Source organism: Spea bombifrons, chromosome 3 (genome assembly GCF_027358695.1).
Source record: "Spea bombifrons isolate aSpeBom1 chromosome 3, aSpeBom1.2.pri, whole genome shotgun sequence".
Classification (NCBI taxonomy): domain Eukaryota; kingdom Metazoa; phylum Chordata; class Amphibia; order Anura; family Pelobatidae; genus Spea; species Spea bombifrons.
In genome coordinates, this window is record NC_071089.1 from 31,614,265 (window position 1) to 31,636,981 (window position 22,717).

Consider the following 22,717-nt stretch of genomic DNA (forward strand, 5'->3'; position numbering starts at 1 on the left):
TTCCCACAGCTGTTTCTTGTACGGCACATTCTTTTGCAACAATTACACTTTTTTGTCAGAGAGGCTACGACGCATGCTCTCACATCTTTCTGTCATCAGATATTTCTTCCTTAGCTGTTTTACCTCTGATTCTGTTTGGCGACTAGAGAGTTAATGTTTTTAACATAATTACTTTTGTACATGATGACCTAGCCTCCAGATGATGGCCACTTTTTGTGTTATGGGTTGTGATTGTTATTTACTTTGGTGTTTATGGAACTAATAAAATGTTAACTGTAAAAAAAAAAAAACTATATTGCCGTTATTTGAAAATACTGGTAGTGTTTATTGCTGATCTCTGACCCACATCAGATATCTTTTTATTGTTTTTATAGTTTTTTATGTCGCCACTTGCTACTGACCCTAGACCACATTTACTGGGTAAAGCTATCCTTCCCATTCCACTTGACTAGTAGACCTTCAACATCTTTAATTTGACGGGAATGCTAGTGGCAAATTCTTTTATGAGTAAAAAGTGGGAACGTTCATGTATCAAGCAATATATTTGCTTTTTAATGAAATATCACACTGAACAAAACATACCATTTGTAATTCAGTAATATGAGAAATATGGGAAGGGGTCAAAATACTTTTGTGAGGCACTCTATGAACATAAACCATATTTGAAACACTACACACAGCGTACACTAACCGCTTCTATCGATCATACATTCAACAAAAGTGATTGCATAAAATTACACAAGGATGGACGCTATGTACGCTGTGGAACAGGGTGAAAACCCTTGCTTGACTTGCTGAGATGCCACAGTATAATGCCTACATTTTGACCCTTCATTTCGGCAGTATATTCAGAGCATCTGTAGATGCTACAGGGAGGCTCTGCCTCTAGACATATGCTATATGGACAAAAGTATTGGGACACCTGACGCCAACAGGGACTTTTATGACCGCATTCTAAACACTTAGACATTAATATGTAGTTGTTCCCTCCATTGCAGCGACAACAGCTTCCACTCTTCTGGGAAGGCTTTCCACAAGATTCTGGAGTGTTGAAAAATGTAATAAAAGTCCTTGTGGGTGTAACGATCAGGTGTCCCAATACTTTTGTCTATATAGTGTATGAAGATGTGCAGTTAGTGTATGTGCTCAAAGAGAAAGTCTTTACCAGCCAGCCACGTAGTCATCCTAATGTCATAACTTTATTTGAGTGAGACTTAAAAGCTCTAAATGCACCCTAATACAATCTAATACACTAAACCTATCTGTTATATCCTCGTTCCACAAACCCCAAATCAATATGCATACTGATAAGTGTATATGACAAATAGTCTATTTGATCAATTTGTGCTCCAACAGCTGGAGATTTCAAAAATTGCTATTTTGAACAATGATGCTTTGCCTGATCAGATTAACTGACTTAAAAAGGGAATGTGGGTTTTGAATTTATATGCTATTTAGTCTCAGCATATATTTCAGCCTACGTGAAGCTTGTAATGTGGTAATCTTGCATTCATACAAGTAAAAAAGAAAAATTATCTACTTAATTCACTTCACGATTGAGCCTGGCTTTGGATACCCATTGACTACACACCTGACTGAGATAATGAATTAGCTCTTTGAAATAGGGTGAATTTAGCATATGGAAGTTATATGGAAGATTTATACACAGTATATCAGTGATGTGTATTGAGGCCTGCAGCATGTCTAAGTATGCTTAACTGTGCCAGTGAAAGAAATGCTGTCTGCATTTAAGAGCATCATGGGCCTGGTGCTGAAGATTTTGTTGGGCCTTTTTATGGAAATAAACAAAATAGACTGAATTTTAATTCATTGGCATCCATGTGTACAGATATAGATGACATTGGTGCTAGGCAGTTATTATAGGATATAATCTTATGTGATGGGATTGGGAATACATCAGTACACTAAAAAGTCATCATACACGGGATGCCTGAAGCCACAATTTAGTGCAACTGATCCGTTTTATTAGGATATGCAGATTGAAATAGAGTAAATAACACAAACCCTTTACTTTTTCCTCTCAGTGATTTCTGCACCTAGAAAGTTTTGTCCTCTGGACTACAAATCCAGGAATGTATTTAATCTCTGGATAAATAGAAATTGCGTATCCCTACAGTAAATAAAGTGCCAGAAGATCAAACACATACTTACACCAGGCCAGGATCTGCCACACCGACACCCCAACACACGCACCAGGACAGGCTCTGCCACACCAACACCCAAACACACGCACCAGGACAGGCTCTGCCACACCGACACCCAAATACACACACACCAGAACAGGCTCTGCCACACCGACACCCAAACACATACACCAGGTAAGGCTCTGCCAAACAGACATCCAAACACACACCAGGACAGGTTCTGCCACACCAACATCCAAACACACATGCACCAGGACAGGCTCTGCCACACCACCACCAACACACACATAGCAGAACAGGCTCTGCCACACCATCACCCAAACACACACTAGAACAGGCTCTGGCACACTGACACCCATATCCAGACAGGCTAAGCTACAACGCTGCTTTGCTGTTGACCCCCTTTTGTGTTTTTGCCCACTTGTGTTTTGCCCCCAGCCAGCCCCACATTGCACATTTATCTCACCAGACAGCTCCACATTGTGTATTTATCCCACCAGACAGCCCTCCCTTTAGTATTACTTTATGTGATGACCCCAGCCAGCTCCCCTTGTGAATTAATGCCTCATTGCCCCACACCCTTGTGTAGTGCCCCCAGTCAGCTCTATATTGTATATTTAGCCCACCACCCAGCCCTCCTTAGTATTGATTTATGTGATGTTCCCCAGCCAGCACCCTCTTGTGAATTAATACAAGCACACCCCTGTGTATTGCCCCAGCCAGCCCCACATTGTGTATTAATGCCAGTCAGCCCCCCCCCAAGTATCATGTCAGCCCTGGCACACCGTTTGCATTCACAGGACCTGCCTAGAACCCAGAATAGAAGCATAGGACTTACCATATTTGCCCCCCAAACAGCCTCTCTGTTGCATATTTTCTTCAAACAGCCTCCCTGTGCCATGCTTCCCCCTTACACATCCATGTTATCAGATGGGGAGAGGTAGAATTAAACTGTTGGATTGAAAGTATCCTAAATGCATAAATTAAGTATTGTTCCCAATACGAAAATATGGGGAAAATCTGCTCTCTTATTGGTACCACTTGTACGTCAATTGTTTACATTACTTACCGGTATTTGTGATGTATGAATGTATTTCTTAGAACAAACAAGCTGAGATAAGAAATTTGATGTATTAGTATATTTATATAAAACAACACAAGGATCCAGTCATGGTGTAAACATTGATCAAATGCCTCTTTACTCTGGGTGCTGTAGTGACTACATGTTTCATTGCAAGTGCAATACAGAAAAAAAACAATTACTTGCAGAGCAGTTCAAGGACAATTTCTTTATAGTCTCATTTGCCTGCATTCACCAGGACAATTAAGTAACCCTTAATCGTATTAAAAAGTATGGTTTTCAAAATCGTTAACTTTAGGGGCTTAGTAAAAAAAAAAAAAAAGGCAGAGTTGCTTAGCTGCTTATCTTTTTCTGCCACATGTCTTCTTACTTTCTCAGTCAGTAGAGCCAATACATGCATCAGCAGTATTCAAAAACCCATTGTTGGAACCGCGCGGTCAAAAGTGAAGCTATAGGAACGTGTTTTGGACACTGCTAGCATTAGTACCGTTGACTTTGTTTTTTTACGGAATCCCTTTAGATAATGATTGCCAAAATAATAATGTTTCACACAATAAACATTTGCTTAAATGTTTTCTTAGAGGACGGGACAAGCTTTACTAGCACTTAAAGATAAAAAAACATTGTCGAACATTTTTGATTGTGACCAATGTTTTTCCAATATATATATATATATATATATATATATATATATATATATATATATATATATATATATATACACACACATGCACACACACAAAACCATGCGTGTAAAATGAAGAATATATATATTTTCTTGTAAGAGAAACTTAATCAAATTACCTTTGCTAGCTTCATAAGTGGTTTGTAGCCTTTACCTTTGTCCTCTTAACTGATATGGTGTTACGCAACACCTGTTAATTATTAAACAGTTGAACAAAGTATAACTACAACTGGGAATAGCCACTTTACTTTTAAACACAGCAAAACAGATACATTGGTTCTGTTGTACAGTTTTAGCCAACAGTGAGGCCAAGCATCACATTAGGATGATAAAGCCATATTTGTGTTATTATTATTATTTTTGTGTCTACGTTCAGAGATGAACATTTCTGTCCCAATGCAATAAGAATTATAGTAGTTGGTGAATGCTTGAACAATTAGTTAACTGTGTGCTTTGGCACAGTTTATAAACACACCCTACTTCTACTCTTATATAAAAAAGTGGTAATCATCAAGCAAGTTATAGAGATCCCAAAACTCAAGGACTGAAGAAAGATGTCTAATTCTGGACAGAACACTAGAACAGGACAGGGTAAACTGCTAGAAGCTCAAGCTGAGGATGCAAACAAGAAAACACCTGATCAATCACTGTTTAGTTATAAAGGGGTTCTATATCCCTGTTCTGTAACTAGTAAGGAAACATTGCAAGCTCTTCAATTGTTGGAAGCCAGAGAAGATGACTTGCTTATTGTAACATATCCAAAATCTGGTGAGTAGAAAAAATTCTTGCCATGGATAGCTGCGAACTGAGTATAAAGTTGAATTGACTTTAATTCCATTAGGTCCACTTCTTTAACAGGGAGCCATCATATTCTGTAAATCGCAATTCTTTTCTTTTTAGTATTAATGTAAAAAATTGCCTATTAATTTTTGCTCTCTTACATTTTAGTGTCGACATCTTGCTGACACAAATATATCTTTAAACTTGATTCCAGTTAAATATGTACGAGCGTGAAATGTTAGGTACAAAACTAGGTACAAAAAGAATGCTTCAATTAAATGTGGAATTAGTATTAATAATATTAATAAATAAATAATGATAATAATAATAAGAAATAATTTAGGTTAGATATTTGTACATGAAAGGGCAGATTACTGTTGACAAATACTTTACTTTTAGTCTTAAAAAAGCTTCAGAGGACTCTTAAAACAGGGCTGTCTGTTACCCCTGCTTTTTAATGTCAAAACAATACAGTATTTATCAGTGCAGCATACCCCCAATATTTCAGGTGTCCAAATCTGGACACTTGTTTTGGAATGTGTGGCTGGAGGTGGGCCTGAGCTCCTTCACTGCCATCATAAAATGTGCTGCCTGTGAACTCCTCGATCAATGTGAGGAACTGTGAGACACATCAGAGAGGAGCCAACTCTACAGCAGTTATGTATGTTACCTGATCCAATGCAGCACAGACTCATACAGGGGCCGATCAAGGTCAGGTGGGGCCCTGGTGCACACCTGTGATTAGAGGCTCCCTCCATATTATACTGTATATTAGGCTTTGACAAAACCCGGTCACAGTGGCGGGTTTGGGAAGACAAGAAGGCAAAAACTGGCCAACGCTGCCATTGTGCATCAGGCACCCTATGCTGTCCTGTGGGGTGTGGTAAAGCAGGAAAGCACAGGGTGCGAGATTCACAATGGCCAAAGATAAGCAGAGGCACAGCAGTAAAGGCACACTGTAACATTTGTTTTTATATCAATATATAGACTTCGCCAGTGTGTGTATGTGTATAAGAGTGCGGTGTTAGTGGGTATGGTGTATTTATTACAATATGGCGTTAGCATTTATCTTCTACACACATGTTAACATCAAACACCAATAACCAAACTCTTTCACTAAATGCTGACATACACATTCATAAGAACATTAACAGAAGAAGCCATTGGGTGCCAGTGAGGTGTGTGATATACACTTGAAATGTTATGGTTAATAAGTAGTCTGTTCTTGCTATTTTTCTTTTACTTATGCACAGTGCTAGTCTTCAAGGATACTGTACAACATCAAGAGCCAAAAAGAAAATAAATGAACCTCAAAGGTTTGTTTATTGAAAGGTTTACAAAAGACCAGTAATTCTACCTTATATAATTTCTTTTTGTGCTTCAGTGAAGTGTTCTTGTTTACTTTGCATGTGGGAGATGTGGCTCAAAATAAGGATTTATCCAAGGCCTGTGTGTGAAGAGGCCCCTGCCATAGACTGGGCTTTGCTTAGTCAAAGTAGTGGGAATGTCCATGACCACACTTGATCATCTGCTACTTGCCATGGGCTTAGCTAGCATTTTGAGTTTGTCAAGAAAAAAAGGAAGGTCACACAATTAAACAACTGTCTGACCCTGAGGATGCACAGCTGATTAGCACCAACAAGATTTTGTCAAAAGAATGCATTGATACTGTACAATCTAAGGCCAAAATATAGTTTGAATAATATTTGCCAAACCTGCCAGCTGTACTCTTGCTCTTATCATTACGCCAGTACAATGTGCCCCACTCAATGTGCCAGCCATTAATCCACAAGTCAAAGTCCAATCCGATAAGTATGAAGCTGACAGATATCTTACTGCAGTGTCAGTGCTAGCTGATTTGATAAGCAACATGGTAGTTATTAAGAAACCCGGGAAGATTAGAATTTGCATTGATCTGAAGTTTCTGAACATGGCTTTGAGAAGGTCACACAACATAATACCAACCCATGAGGATGTTTTGTGCAAACTACCCAAAGCACAGGTTTTTATACAGTGCAAACTGGATGAAAAGATTAGCAACATGACCACGTTCTGGACTCCCTGGGGCAGAGACGGCTTAAGCTGCTATTTGGAATCTCTGTAGCACCAGAGGTGTATTAATGAAAGCAGAATGCATTGTTAAGTTGACAACACAGAATTGAGCCATAGCTGATTACATTCTTGTAAATGACTGTGGTAATACATATGAGAAACTGAGCATGATCACAATGAGAAGCTAGTTGTGCTATTGGATTGTTGCAGGCAGGTGATGCTGAGACTCAAGTGTAAAGAAATTTCAATTCAAAGCACCAAAATCAGCATCCATAGACATATCCTGTCCTCAGAAAGCTTAGAAGCTGACCAGGACAAGACTACAGCCATTGTGGACCACATCCTGGTGACACCAAAGTAGTACAGCACTTAATTGGCTTTGTCCACAAAGATGCAGTTTGGCATTGGCTTCCCAAGCATGACCAGGCAGTGGATGAAAATAAAATGATTTGTCACAGCTTCCCTGGTGCTGAAATACTAGGATGTTACAATATAAATTGACTTAAGGAAAAATAGTCTATGATACCGTCTATTGCAAGAAGTATTGCCGTCCAGAGCAAAATTATGCTTAAAGTTAAAAGCTGAAACTGATCACAAACTACTAATAGCCATATTCAAGAAGCTTCTTTTGTGCACTCCCAACCAAACTTGTGGGAAATATAACTGCTTCCTGACTTATACACTGATACTTCAGTTAAGTGGTGTAATCCTCACTTTATAGCCAACCAGATAAAGTGATCTCTGATAATGGAGCTCAGTTTGCAACTAACAAAAATTTGCTACGGAATGGGAGTTTGAGCATGTAACGTCTTCACCGTGTTATCCACAAGCTGCAAGGCTGAATCCGCTGTGAATATAGTGAAGAATTCATGCAAAAAAGCAAAAAGTTATGGTGAAAGCCCGTTTTATTACATTGGCTAATGGAGGCCATGGATAGTAGTCTGGCACAGAGACTGATGTCAACCAGATTAAAGACCAACTTGCCAGTAGCTAACAAGCCACTTGAATGCTCTGTGATACAGGGTATACCAGAAAAGTTACAATTTAACCCCTTAATGACAAAACCCGTACATGTACGGACTCAAAATGCTTTGTTTTTAATTGGTTTAGGGACCGCCCATTGTCCTTAAGGGGTTAAGAGGCAACTGCTCAAGGCACAATACAACAGATCTGCTAACGGTTTGTTGGAATTGAATATTGGTGAAGAATGTGTATGAAACCGCTGCCTACAGCTAGAACAAGTCGTGGGAGAATAGGTACTTATAGCACCACACTCTTATTTTGTTGCACCACACTTATCTTGTGGACGCCGAAGGAACTCTCTACCACCGCAATCGTGTGGATCTTCAAGTGTCCTAGCAGCCTGATTCACAATATACAGTTGACAGGCCAGACACCATTTGTATTACAAGGACACATTCACTTGTCGGCAGTAAGGAGTGTATAGATGTGATGCCACAGACTAGTATTAACGAAAGTCCTGAGCAAGCAGGTATACCTGACAGCAGTCATGCACAAAGCATGCCACCAAGTGGTGTGAAGAGCCCAGAAACCTCAGAGAGGGCCAAGAAACTCCTTGTACAACCCACACCAGTCTTTCATTCATTCATATAGGCAAACATTCACAACCACTTGAGAGACTTAACCTGCAGAATATGTTATTACAAGTACATATATTTGGACTCTAACACTAAAAGAGGGAGATGTTATGGATGTTGTTTGGTTTAGATGCAACTCTATGGTTTATTTTTATTGGACTTGTTTCCTATTTGGGTTTGGTTTCCTGCCTTCTATTTTCTGAACATGTCTTCTATATACTAATAGCTTGTACTGTCATCATTTACACTACATGACCCAGTTACTGTTCTCTCTGTTCCAGTAACTTCTATGGACTTCCTATCCCTATTGGCAGAGAAAAAAACATGCACATGCCACATGACACACTGACACAGAATCACATTAAATAGAAATTAAATCCCAAGCATAGTATACCAAAATTAAAATGAAGAAAGCATGTTTGGTATGTATTCTACTCATTTTTCCCCATAAAGGAACCCCCGACCTGACTGAAATGTGTTTGAGTGTTTTGCAGCTTCATCAGAGGTCTTCTTATTATATAATAACTTATAATATAGAGTTGTAGATGTTCTGTCACCACATAAGGTGTTGGAGGCTGGTATACTAAGTGCATCATTTTGAGGAAATCGCGGTGTAATTTCAGAATTTTAGAAGACTGTGTTAGGATATCACTACTGTTTTGTTTGTAGCAAATGAAAATTACATTTCACTGGGACTGCAGTTTAAGAAGAACCTATAAATAGATGCCCCCATATAATCCAGCAACATACAACGACTACAACTGCTTGTAATACTGTCACATTACTGCAGAAAGATGTCAAACTATGAACAGAAACCTATAACCTAACGGGATATATTGCGGGAAACCACTGCACAAGCAGAAGGAGAAGCTGGCAACAAATCAGCTGATGAGCTGTTGTTCGATTATAAGGGAATTTTGTACCCCACTTATGTCTGCAGTAAAGAGACATTCCAAGCTTTGGAATCCTTGGAAGCCAGAGAAGATGGTTTGTTGATTATAACCTATCCAAAGTCTGATGAGTGAGTCAAGAAGTGGATAATTCGACTATTGATTACATAGGAAGTCAATTATGTGTATCCTTGGCTGAAAAACAAGTAGTTTAATGAGTTTAGACATACCCAAACGTGTTGGCCTGCTCTTGGCGCTCAAGGACTGGAGCTATGCACCCCTGTTGCTAAATGAACCGATTATGACTATATATATGTAAATATATCCACATAGTTAATTGGGTAGAGAAAATACACAAATTCATGTAGTTTTTCTTTTTAACTTATAACGAGGTTTGTAATCCTGGTGCATACAGGGAATTTAGACAAACTAACTGGCTGTCTAGGGCTCTGAGCTAGTAGGAGGTGGCACTATGAGGTTCTATCTTGTGTTGACAAGTGCATGTGGTGTGCGGTGGTGGAGACATTGTTTTCAACCCTTAATACATCACATATATGATATGTCTTGTACTTTATATTTTATTTTGATGCTATATTTTCATTATGAATCATAATTATTCATGATTACTGAAACGATAAAAAAAATATATCAACGCCATTACATTACACAGATTGGGGCTTATACAGTATTTAAAATCCAATTCCCATACACGCTGTTAAAGTGAAGCAATCAGTACAAACATAGGCAGATCCTACTACAGTCTCTGCCCTTCCCTCCCATGCTCGAGATTAGTGTTTAAGAAATTAAATACGGGGCAGAGGTGGCATAAAAGGTGTTTGACGCTGTCCCTCATAGAAGGTCTTGATGCTAGCGGGTTACCTCAGTGATCATTTTTGTGATTTCTGCGTCCACATCGCCTGTTTTATATCACAGGCTTTGGTTTATTGTCTTTTTATGTGCTCAGTGTCAAACTGTTCATTTAAGGAGAGCAAACATTGAGCAATTTGTTTATATTCTGTTGAAAGAAGAAAATAGTGTGTTATTACGAGATTAAACGGTAATCTAATTTCCCATAACTGTCCAACCCATAAATAAATATATATGGAAAATTAAGTCCAAAAAGAAACTTAAAGAAAAAAAAAATGATATGCTGAAAAAAATTTGAGTGAGCTCATATTAACTTTCTGTTTTATCCTCCATAAATGTCTTAGAATAGTTTGCTCTGTATTTGTTTCCTCACACTAACGCACCACGTTTCTCTGGAAAGAAAACACTTTACAAAACTAAGAGATATTAATGTAATATTTTTGGACCATGATAATGGTCGATATCAAAGAGGACATTCCCTCTTTAGTACTGTATCTCTACTTCCTCGTACTATGTACATGGAATGTTTGAGGTGCACTCACGGTGGCCTTAACAAAATGTTCACATTTTGAATGTCTGTTTCTAGAAAACCAAATCATTTGGATACTACCTCACATTTCCTGTTGTCTTTCATGTTGTCTTCAGACCAAGATTATGTTTACTTATTTATGTTTTTTTAGGAACTAATTGGGTATGCCAGGTTCTACATGAGGTGGTTCATTTAACTCACCAAAGAGAACCATTGGTGGATGCATTAATACTTGAATTTGGTAAACCAGAGAAAGTAGAGGTGAGTGAAAATTGATATAAAGTTCAAGGAGTGCTGTCTTTGCTATTGTCATGAAATGTAGGTCGTATGATGTGATACTTATGCTCTGCTCTGGGCCCTAAAGTTTTTTGTATCTAGTGTATATCTGTATCACATATCACACGCTTTGGCTATTGTAATACCTTTGAGAATATCCCTCTTTAGTGTCTTCACTGGATATTTTGTAGTTCTAGAGTCATGTACAGAATCATTTTTTAAAATAGTAGACAATGGTCACCTGTTCAAGGCTGCCAACTATACCAACTACATTATGGAAGTTGGTAGTACACATCTATCCATTTGATTGCTTGAAACACTTGCCATTATCCCTATATTTACCCTTTTTAAACTAATATAACTCCTGTCTGGATCTAAAATGCCCTCTACATCCAGTAAACAATTTTCACTGTCCACCTCTCTGAGGTCTTTTCACTAAAGACCGAGAAGGGATAGTGTTCAAGCTAGATTTTTACTAAGATGTAGAGAGCTATGGTTCAACAATTTTTGATGCTTATTTGAACAACCCTTTGGATTACATACCCTCGGTATGACAAACATGTTTTGAAGGATCTAAGAAACAATAGGTCTTGTCTGATACTTCCAATGTTTTTCTCCTGCAAGCACTTAAAAGAAAAACCTTCACCAAGGATCTTGTCAACACATCTAAATTATGATAACATGCCACGGTCATTTTTTGAGAAGAAATCAAAAGTAAGTGTGAATGTTTTTCAAATGAATTTGAAGTAATTGTAAACATTTTACATTATCTCCTAACTTATCTAATGTTTAAAAATGATTTTCAACGCAGGCAACAAGACTTGACTATTTGCAATTTTGCAAAATGTTAAAAAAAACTGCTCTTTTAAGCACAATACATTTGCACTGTATCTCAAAAGTTCCTTTCTAAAGATTAACATAGAATACAATCATTTTAAACGTTAAATTGAAAAATGTGATGTTTTGTAAAAATGAAAATTAATACAAAGTTCAGTACTATATAAAATATTCTATTGATCCTGTAGATGAGGATCAGTGTTTGTGATGTACAAATAAAAACACTTGCCTAGCCCTCCATTCCCACTCATTTCCTAATATATTTATAGTTGTGAAAGGGTTGGAATAATAGGGTCTACAGTGGGTGCACCGTCTATTATTCCAACTCTTTGCTTAGTGAATAGACCCTATAATGTTTTTATATTTTCAAGTTTATGACTGAAAACACAGACCTCACTTGGTGGGTCTCCTTAGCTCCCATCTGCTGCATGGCCAAACACTGACAGGGTCACTAAGCAGCTGCCTAACAGCTAATCTTGTTCTGGATGAGAAGACACAGAAAAACACATTTGTTGCTTTCCACGGGGTTAAGTACAATACACATACTGGAGTCTAAGCCTGGAGCTAAAAATAAATAGAACTGCAACTTGTCCCTGCAGAAGCAGGCCCAAACTGGAGAAATACTAGGCTGGATGTATGTAATTTATCAATCGCTGGTCTTCAAGTGCCAAGACCAACTTTAAACCCTAGCCCTGTACAGAAGCTATGGCATCCATAGAGCACTCACCTTTACCATGGGCGTAGGAACCCCTAAAAATCTGGGGGGATAGCATTTTTACTGGTAGGGCATACCTGACCATTTCACCAACAGGGACTTTTATGACAGCATAGTGCTGTCCAAAATGTCTTGGTATATCACCTTCAGCTCATAAAACGTTCTACTAGATGAATGGGAGAAAATTCCCACAGAAACAGAAAAATCTTACAACCACAGATGGACCCCACTGGACACGGCCACAGAGACTACTATGATGTATTGAAGGATCCATCTAAGACTCTTAACACGTCATGCACACAGGAACATATCCATACACTTAAACACTTGAATAACACATTCAAACACATCCTTCACTTACTCTGCCTACCCCTAGATTTAACACGTGGCGCTTTGTATTAGTAATGCCCTAGACCAAGTAGCACCCCGCAATATTCTCTTGTGTCCAAATGCTACATACAGTGACACACACACACTCATTTTAACCAGAAATAGGCCTGGATTTAACCCTAGGCGCCCCTGAGTTAAACATGTGTTACAGGGAATCATTCTCTTTCCTTTAAGTACCACATGCCTGCTCATACACACACATATGCACTGCTATTACGCATGCCTGCCCACAAAAACACATATATACGCTGCAATTGCCTGCACATACACACTTGCCAGTACTCACACATATGCACTACCCTTATACACGCCTGCCCAAACATACATAAACTGCTCACACACACACATGCCTCCCCATAAATATACACTGCCCTTGCACATACTTACACAGACGTATACACTATAAGACAAATACACTCCTAATATACACACATATACACTGCCCATACACACGTACACATATACACTGCCCATACACACGTACACATATACACTGCCCATACACACATACACATATACACTGCCCATACACACGTACCCATATACACTGCCCATACACACGTACCCATATACACTGCCCATACAGACGTACCCATACACATATACACTGCCCATACACACGTACACATATACACTGCCCATACACACATACACTGCCCATACACACATACACTGCCCATACACACGTACACATATACACTGCCTATACAGACGTACACATATACACTGCCCATACACACGTACACATATACACTGCCCATACACACGTACACATATACACTGCCCATACACACGTATGCACATACACTGCCCATACACACGTATGCACATACACTGCCCATACACACGTATGCACATACACTGCCCTTATATGCGCGTGCCCATACACACACATATACACACCTGCCCTATACACACACACATATGCCTGCCCAGGTGCCCATACACATTCATAGACATTGCCCGTATACATGCCTCACCATATATATATGCACACACACATATCTACCACCAGACCCCCCCTCATTTTGCACATCAGACCCCCCCTCGTTTTGCACATCAGACCCCCTCTCGTTTTGCACATCAGACCCCCTCTCGTTTTGCACATCAAAACCCCTCTCGTTTTGCACATCAAAACCCCCCTCGATTTGCACATCAGACCCCCCCTCGTTTTGCACATCAGACCCCCCCTCGTTTTGCACATCAGACACCCCCCTCGTTTTGCACATCAGACACCCCCCTCGTTTTGCACATCAGACCCCCTTCGTTTTGCACATCAGACCCCCCTCGTTTTGCACATCAGACCCTGCCCCTCGTTTTGCACATCAGACCCCCCCTCGTTTTGCACATCAGACCCCCCCTCGTTTTGCACATCAGACCCCCCCCCTCGTTTTGGACATCATACCCCCCCTCGTTTTGCACATCAGACCCCCTCCCTTCATTCTTCACATCTCTTACCTTTCTCTTCTTTCTCTTCTTCCTTTCTGCTTTCTCTTCCTCCTTCCCTTCTGGTGGTTTGCCGCTCTAGTGCAGTGCTGTTGCGCACAGCTGTTTATGCTGAGCGCCGGGGCTGGGATATAAACGTCATATCCCATCGCCCGGCGCTCAGTGACAGAGATCACACCGGTAAGTGTGCCCTTAATGTTGGACTGGTTAGGGAAATCCGTGATCTCCCCAACCAGTCCTGCACGCTGCAGCTGCTGATCGGGCAGCTGTGCACCGAGGGCACTTACCTCACACAGCCCTGGGGGGGATTTCTCTATTATCGGTCCCCCCCGCATGATTTCCTGGGGGGGATCTGTCCCCCCCGTCCCCCCCGGTTCCTACGCCCCTGGCTGCAGCTGCTGATCGGGCAGCTGTGCACCGAGGGCACTTACCTCACACAGCCCTTGGGGGGGGGATTTCTCTATTATCGGTCCCCCCCGCATGATTTCCTGGGGGGGATCTGTCCCCCCCGTCCCCCCCGGTTCCTACGCCCCTGACCTTTACATACATCCAAAAGAACCAAGAATATCTGCAAATTGTCCCAATACCAAAAGTGCTTCACTTTTTATATCATCTGAAGGGCCTCTTACACATGTGGGAACCCTAGGTAGCTGCTTATTCTACTTACATGGTAGTGCTACCCATAAGTGTAGTGTTAGGAAAATACACCATTATGCCACTACTGGGTATAATTATGAACCCAATTGCTGAGGGGTGCATTAGAGGTGCTTGAATGCAAGGTTATAATTTAGCAATACTTTGATAACACCATTAGTTATGCAGTTTATAAATACAATTTGTGATCTTTTTTAATTTAGATTTTTTTTTTTCAGATCCTGCTGATCCTTCGGAATCCAAAAGACACAGCTGTTTCATTTTACCATTTCTACAATAATAATCCCGTGCTTCCCACTTACAGTTCCTGGGACTTGTTTTTTAAAGATTATATCAGTGGAAATGGTAGAGTTGATCATATTTCCAATAATACATTCCATTTTGGTTAAACAGTAGATTCTACAAGAGGGTAGCCACCATGACCTATAGCAGTATTTAGATCACATCCACTAGAATATGTTATCACACAGTAAACTGGTTGTTACAAAATATAATAAATAGTAAAATGTATTAAAAATATAATAAATGATTTTTTTATTTTTTTGCAAATTTGGTTTGATAAGGTTTTCATGGGTCTGGAAGAACACCACATTTATTGGTAAAGGTTTAGGTTTTCAACAATAGTAGGGATTGTATTTCTAATGCAGCAATCATAGATGCAAATTTGTTAAACATAGAGAAAAGATTAAAAAGGTAATAGTTATTGTGACTGTTTAATAAAATGGTGAGATCTCTCTTTATAGTGTGTTATGGATCATATTTTGAATATCTGTTGGGCTGGAACAAGAAGCTGGATGAATTGAATATAATGACAGTTACATTTGAAGAAATGAAAGAGGTAAGATCCTCAACTAGCTCATTAGGAACGTTTTTTTAATACTTGTGAAAGTATTTTCAGGGCAAAAATGATTAAAATAAAGCACAACTACTGCAAAAGAGAAATAAAAACAAAATATAAAACAAATATAAACCCTTTAACACACACTTACATATGCACACTCATGCTAACACACCCTCACTCTAACAAACATGTACACACATATATATACATACTCCTTCCCTAACACCCTTACCCTCTCACTCGCTTTCCCCTTTACCTTCCCGGGAGCCTTCTTCCTCGCTGTATGCACACATTTTTACGAGCAGCCTCACTTTTACTGTGGGGTCATGTTACATTGTGTATAGGTATAAGTACTCTGGAGCCCCAAGTGCCTTAATCTGACTTTGTCTATGTTAAATCTGTTTCTGGAAGAGCTGCCCTGGAAGCCTACCCTGCATTGAATAAAAGGGGATTAGCCAGGAGCTTTAAAGACAAGGATACCTTATTACTTTATTTAAATACAAACTATTTGTAAAAAAAAAAAATATGTTCCCAAATTGTAGCTCTAAACTGCTCCAAAGTATTAGTAAAATAGATTTGGTATTAATGGATTCTGCAATGCATCAGTCATATGACTGATCCCCTATATGAAAGGGTTTGATCAGAAGATCTATGCTGGGCTTCATGGTCCATAGGGAAATCAGTAATGTCACAGCTTGGGGACATTGCCATAGGATACCGATAACCATTCGGCCTATCTAGTTTTTCCTCATATAAAGGCTCCAACCTTAAACGGTTCTGGTTCTTGTCTCAGATTCGGGATAGACATTTTTCTTATTTAACAACCTGTTTTCAACTTTTAATGCCTTGCGCTCCTTTTTCTTCAGCTCCTATGAAAAAAATAGTAAATTTAACAAAATGCATCATGACCATATTAAACCAACAAGTGCATAATGTATATAATTAATTCCTAATTTGTCTTCCTTTTAAGGACTTTGCTGTTCAGTTGGAGAAGATTTGTGAATTCACAGGGCTCCCTTTGACAAAGGAGCAAATTAAGTTGGTTGAAAAAAAGACTACCTTTAAATCTATGAAAGAAAAAGCCACTGAAACAAACAGCAAGCTTGCTAAAGCCATGTTCAGAAAAGGTAAACAACAGAAAGTGCCCTAATTGCTACTTCGCTACTAAGATAATAAAACATGGGAATACGTAACTTGTGTATGATTTACTTAACAATAAATACTTAAATGGCTGAGAAAATCCTGGGAGCATTCAGAAATATTCACCAATCAGACTATTCCGCGTTGTCATATAGATTAGTTTGTTAGTCAAGTTGCTCAGACTAACTTATTGCCAGTTTGACCAATTCTGGGACATGTCACCTCCCCCCGAGGCGCTGGGATGATTTTGTATAGCAGGAGTTATTTTTCACAGCTGACCTGTTTTACCAGCTTCTTTGCAAATTAAGTTTATAACAACAGTTTGCGAATAGCAAAGTTCATTTGATTTCAATTTCAACCTCAAACTGTTGAAGTTGACTTGGAATGTGGTTAAGTTGGCAAATGAGTTGGTTCTAGTGAATATATGAGATGCTGCATTGAAAGGAAAGTCCTGTTATTTTAACTTTTCTGTAACTGAGCTCTAGCAGTCACCTCCAAAATATTTACAGTGGTTCTGAGTAAAATACATTTCCTGCCCCTTTAAAACATGTCAGATTGAGCTCAGGCTACTAGACTCATCTCTTGACTCTGTCAACAGATCCCAATAGCTTCCCTATTTCCATTTCAGTTTAAAAAACACATTTATGAACCTTTAGTAAGCTTAGGGCTCTGTACAATCCAGTCAAATTCTTCCACACCAAACTCATCCAGCCATATCTTGATGGACCTTGCTTTGTGCACTGGGGAGCAGTCATGCTGGAATAGAAAAGGGCCTTCCCTAAACTGTTCCCACAAAGTTGGAAGCATACAATTATCTAAAATGTCTTGATATGCTGAAGCATTAAGATTTCCCTTCACTTGAAGTAAGCGAAGGGAAATCTTAATGCTTCAGCATACCAACCCCTGACAAACCGCCCCATACCATTATCCCTCCTCAACCAAACTTTACAGTTGGCGCAAGGCAGTCAGGCAACGTTCTCCTGGTATCTGCGAAACCCAGACTCGCCCATCAGACAGCCAAACAGAGAAGCATGATTCATCACTCCACAGAACACATTTCTACTGCTGCAGAGGTGACGTGCTTTACACCACTCGATCCAAAGCTTGTCATTGTACCTGATGATGTTAGGCTTGGATGCAGCTGCTTGGCCATGGAAACCCATTCCATGAAGCACCAGCTGCACAGTTTTTGTGCTGATATTGATGCCAGTGGAAGTTTGTAGAATTAGCGTGTAGAGTGTTGGTGACTTACACACTAAGTCTGCTCTGTCATTTTATGTGGTCTTCTGTTTTCGAGGTGTGTCCCAATACTTTTGCCCATATAGTTTGTATTTATTTGGGAAGGCAATATTGTTAATTAAACTAGAACTCAAACTTAGAATTCTAAAATAGTATTAATGAGTTTCTGTATAAAACTGGAAAAAAAGTTGAATAAAAGTATGTTATGTGAAGATAGTTTTTGTAATTGAACGCTATTTTTATATTTTAAAAGGAGAAATTGGGGATTGGAAAAGCAATTTTACTGAAGAACAGAGCCAAGAGGTGGACTCAAAGTTTGAGGCGTCCCTTGCAGGAACAACTCTGGGTGAGAAGCTGAATTACAATAAATACTGCAAGTTCTAGAATTCACCCATGGAGACCTTTGTTCAAGTAAAACAATGTGTTGTGGGTTTGCTATATGCTTTATTATTGAATAAACATGACTTTATTGTTTCTTTGAGTGTTTTTTATTTAATAAAACCTAAAATATTTATTCAATTAAGATTTCTGTAACCATTGCACACGCCATGATCAACAATAGTTGTAAAGAAGCCCAACTGATCATATTTAGGGGAATACATCTAAAAGTTACAACATAAGAATTGTGTACCTCACACATGACTGTTGTAGCTTCGATTCTCCGGGCTAGGCTTAACTCCCCTTTAAAAACCCCCCAATAATGACACCACACCATAAATGGGTGAGAAAAGGCCACAGCCAATTTTATTTATTAGAGTCATTGTCACGCCAACACCTGAAACAATAAACATAGGTGCGTTAACAAGGACAATGACTCAAAACACCAACATGTAAATATATACAATAAAACACCCAAGCTTGCCAAGTAATCCAGGTACCATAACCAAATACCACTTAAGGAAGGGACATACCGAGATGCCCCCACCCTGACCTGAGGTTCCAGCACTGACAGCCAAAAACCTCCCACCAGATGTTACCAACCATTCACTTACCACCACATTAACCCCCTGGATACCTTGCAAGCTGCCGTCCCACAGACTGTGACAAACGACACAAACCTACAAACAAAAGAAAAAGGGAGGGAGGGTGGGACACGCAACCAGGTAAGCTAACCACAAAAATGGTTCCTGAGCCCGGGAAAGCAGCCACTTATATAATCTTCCCCCAACTCCACCCCCGAAATTCCCACCAAAAAGCCTACCCCTCCTCCGCACAACAGTCAGGGCCCACTATAGCCCATGCTGCCCCCCCCCGTGGGCATCAGGAGAAGTGCTTTAGAACCTTTAATTAAAGGGACACTCAAGCTACAATGTGAACTTTAATACTCACAATATAATGTTTTCACTTAATTTCATTTAAAATGCATGGAAGCTCTTTCCCTACACCTGCACCTACATTTTTTATAGATATTGATTATCAGCTGTGTTAATCATATATTTAAATATATCACATGATCAATTAATGAACTGCTATAAAGTACACTTCCTGCATATTATCTTTAGCTTATGAGTAAAAGCTAGTATAAGCTCGAAATGCATTAAGCCTCAATTGACCTATACCGTCTGGTCTTATGAGCACAGATTTACTCCATTAAATATCAAACTGAGTGCGGATCTTGTGTTTTATTTCCTGATTTTATACATTGTATACTCACCACCAGTCAGCTCCAGCGCTTGCTCAGTGAATGCTCTAACAAGACCCTGGTGCACATATGCAGAAAGCACTCTTTTTTAATGCATAATAAACATTGCCCTGGATCAGAGTAATGCAGATGGATTAACAGAGAAAGATAGGTGCAGGAACGTTTCTCTTTCTTCGCGGATCTGTCTGCATTATTTTGGCCTCTTGGAGTATTTCCACAAAAGGGCAGACCCACAGGGGACACCACGGGGAAAGCACCTCCCCATTGCTCAAATTGGGGACAGGGTATGTTCGGAGGCTCCACTCCGTTTTAGAACTGCTCCAGAAAAAGCTATGGAAAAGGAAATCCAGACAAGGCAGAAGTAAAGTGATTTAATTGATATCCATGGGAGTACTTTTTACAGACCCCTGCCTCCAGACTTTGCTAAGCCAGCATTGGAGCTGGCTAGGGGTTAGTATATGATGTGCAAGGAGATGCATCCAGCTGAAGACTTCCCCTATATGGAAAATAGGGCAGGGGGAGGAGGAAATGCATTTTGGGGTTGGGGATGAATTTGATGGCTGAAGTGTCCATTTAAAAACAGGTTAAACCAGGATAAGGCAATATTAAAGCTAGGGGTACAAAACAACACCTGGCCAGCTTTTTTTATTTATAACAGGATAATTGGATGGATCCACTAGAAATTAACATGAGCTCTTAATTAGATTTGCTTCAGGACTCACACTTACAGACAAAAATGACAAAGTTATCAAACTTACATTCCTTAAAAAAGGAAAGGAGTTCTCTCCTACAATCAATTTGCAATCTATTGCACTCTAAGAATCGTACCATGCTGTGTGTTGCCTTAATTACATTTACTATTACTATTACATAGTGTTTCACTACTGTGTCTAAGGGAGAATAACGCTTTGTAATGAAAGGTAAGAGGTTTAGAATATTTTTAATGAAAGGGGACAGAAAGCGTGTGACGTCGGACATCAGAAGTTGCCAGGGCTGTCTTTAACAGGGGGCAAAAGTCTGCAGTGACCAAGGTGCCAGGTGTTGAAACTGCGATCACTTCCCCATGGGCCTGCTGCTTAACTCTGCATTACTTGCGCAGTTGCAGGAACACAAAGGAGGATGCAGGACTCTTCTGCGTTCTAGCTTCCCCTGGGCGGTAAAAGAGAAGTTGCAAGCAATGCAGAGGGAAGCCGTTGGCCTGTGTGAGCTTCACAGACAAATCTAGAGTTCGTGAAGAGGGTGGGGGAGGGTGTAAAAACGAGTATGTTTGATTGAGTGAATGAATGAGTATCTGTGAATGAGTATCTGTGAATGAGTAAATGAATGAGTATCTGTGAATGTGTGTGAGATAGCTAGGATGTCTAAGTGGGGGCAAAGATGGCACAGGGAGGCTGCTTGGGGCAAACGTGGCATAGGCAGGCTGTTTGGGGCAAATGTGGCACACGGAGGCTGTTTGGAGCAAAAATGGCACAAGAAGGCTCTTTGGAACAGAGATGGCAAGTCCTTAGCATCGAATCTGGGACAAAGGGACAAAGGAACTCTGGTCTAAGGACATGGTATGGGGGCACCACAAGGGAGGTCTGCACAGGACTCTGAACAACTAAAGCTGTTATGACTTGCGCGTTCATTTCAAGTCACTCGCCGGACCAGCACCATTCATTTTCTATGCAATCTAAATGGTATTGCACTCCTCCCCTTTCCTGTGCGTATATATCGTGAGGACATCTCACATGGAGTCAGGCTGGGGTCACAAGATTTATGTGTATGTTGTAAGTTGTATGTGTCCTGAGGCTGACTCTAGAGGGAGCCAAGAGCCTTGTTAATGTGTCACTGTGCAAAATCATAGTAGGTGCCATTGGTGCTGAAATCACAGCAATACATTTTAATTGCCCACCATGCTCAATTTGATACCCAAATTCAATTCAACCCATTTTCTTATTTCTCCATCTTTACATTTAATTCTCAGTCCCAATGCAGTGACCTCTTTCATGGTAATAAATCATCAACCTTAAACGTTAGGAGGCATATAGACATAAAATGAGTTATAAGGTATAAAACGAAAGGGAGAAACCTTTATAAATCATTTTTTATGAAGCGATTCTACAGTAATTAGAGATGCTTGTAAGAATTGAAAGATTGTGATCCTTCGTTATTTTATGACTTAGTTGTTTTAAAGCCTTGAGAGCCCTTAAAAACCTAAACATCCGGATTAAAGTTTAACTGGCGTAAAGTAGGTAGAACTCCAACATGGGCCCAAAAGAACATGCTGCTGTAGGAATGTGCCTAGTATGTATAGTTGGAAATCTGAGACAGCTCATAATGTATTAAGCCCTAGAGCGCCAGCTACACTAAGTAGAAGATATGTAGCAGGAAAACTGGAGTAAGTATATCAGCTACATAGCGGCACCCTGTGCCCTAAACTAATCAAAGTCTTTTCTGTTATATGGTAGGAGTGTCTGTCTTCGCAAGGATTAGTATGAAAATTGGCCCAGGCAAGTGGGCCAAAAAAATGTGCCACACCTCTGTCACTCAAAATGCTTGTTTTCAGTGATCTGATGTTGAGAGAGCAAGATATAACCATAACCAATTTAATAAATACCACTTAAAGGGACAGTTTAATATCCCATACAGCCTCACCAAAGAATATAGCACGCGATTTGTTCGGCCAAACACATATTTTGCAGGCTAATAAGTGGGAGGCGAGTAAAGGGTCATATGAATCCCCCATGCATTTGATCACTTTCTTCACTTAAGCAGTGTTTGCTGTAATGTCTTAATGTTGAGGCATCCAGCAACGCTGAAATTTACTGCAGGGACCCCGTGTCGCCCCTCCCCGGGGTGTCGACGTCCACCTTATACTGTATAGTACCAGGTGCCCGATTTAAATGAG

General features: G+C 39.9%; 1 protein-coding gene across 1 annotated transcript; it reads left to right on the forward strand.

Moving 5' to 3' along the window:
* The first annotated feature begins 4,369 nt into the window (after positions 1-4,369).
* Positions 4,370-18,659, forward strand: LOC128483282 (sulfotransferase 6B1-like). The gene is made up of 7 exons (XM_053459430.1): positions 4,370-4,699; positions 10,799-10,908; positions 11,548-11,637; positions 15,184-15,310; positions 15,709-15,803; positions 16,777-16,933; positions 18,439-18,659. Exons 1-7 carry the CDS (start codon positions 4,486-4,488, stop codon positions 18,567-18,569), a joined length of 924 nt encoding a protein of 307 aa, XP_053315405.1. The 5' UTR covers positions 4,370-4,485; the 3' UTR covers positions 18,570-18,659.
* The last annotated feature ends 4,058 nt before the right edge of the window (positions 18,660-22,717 follow it).

Coding starts and splice junctions, on each gene's coding strand:
- LOC128483282 (XM_053459430.1), top strand. CDS start 4,486: ATGTCTAATTCTGGACAGAACACTAGAACAGGACAGGGTAAACTGCTA. Junction 11,638..15,183: donor TTTTTGAGAAGAAATCAAAA/GTAAGTGTGAAT, acceptor TTTTTTTTTCAG/ATCCTGCTGATCCTTCGGAA. Junction 16,934..18,438: donor TAAAGCCATGTTCAGAAAAG/GTAAACAACAGA, acceptor ATATTTTAAAAG/GAGAAATTGGGGATTGGAAA.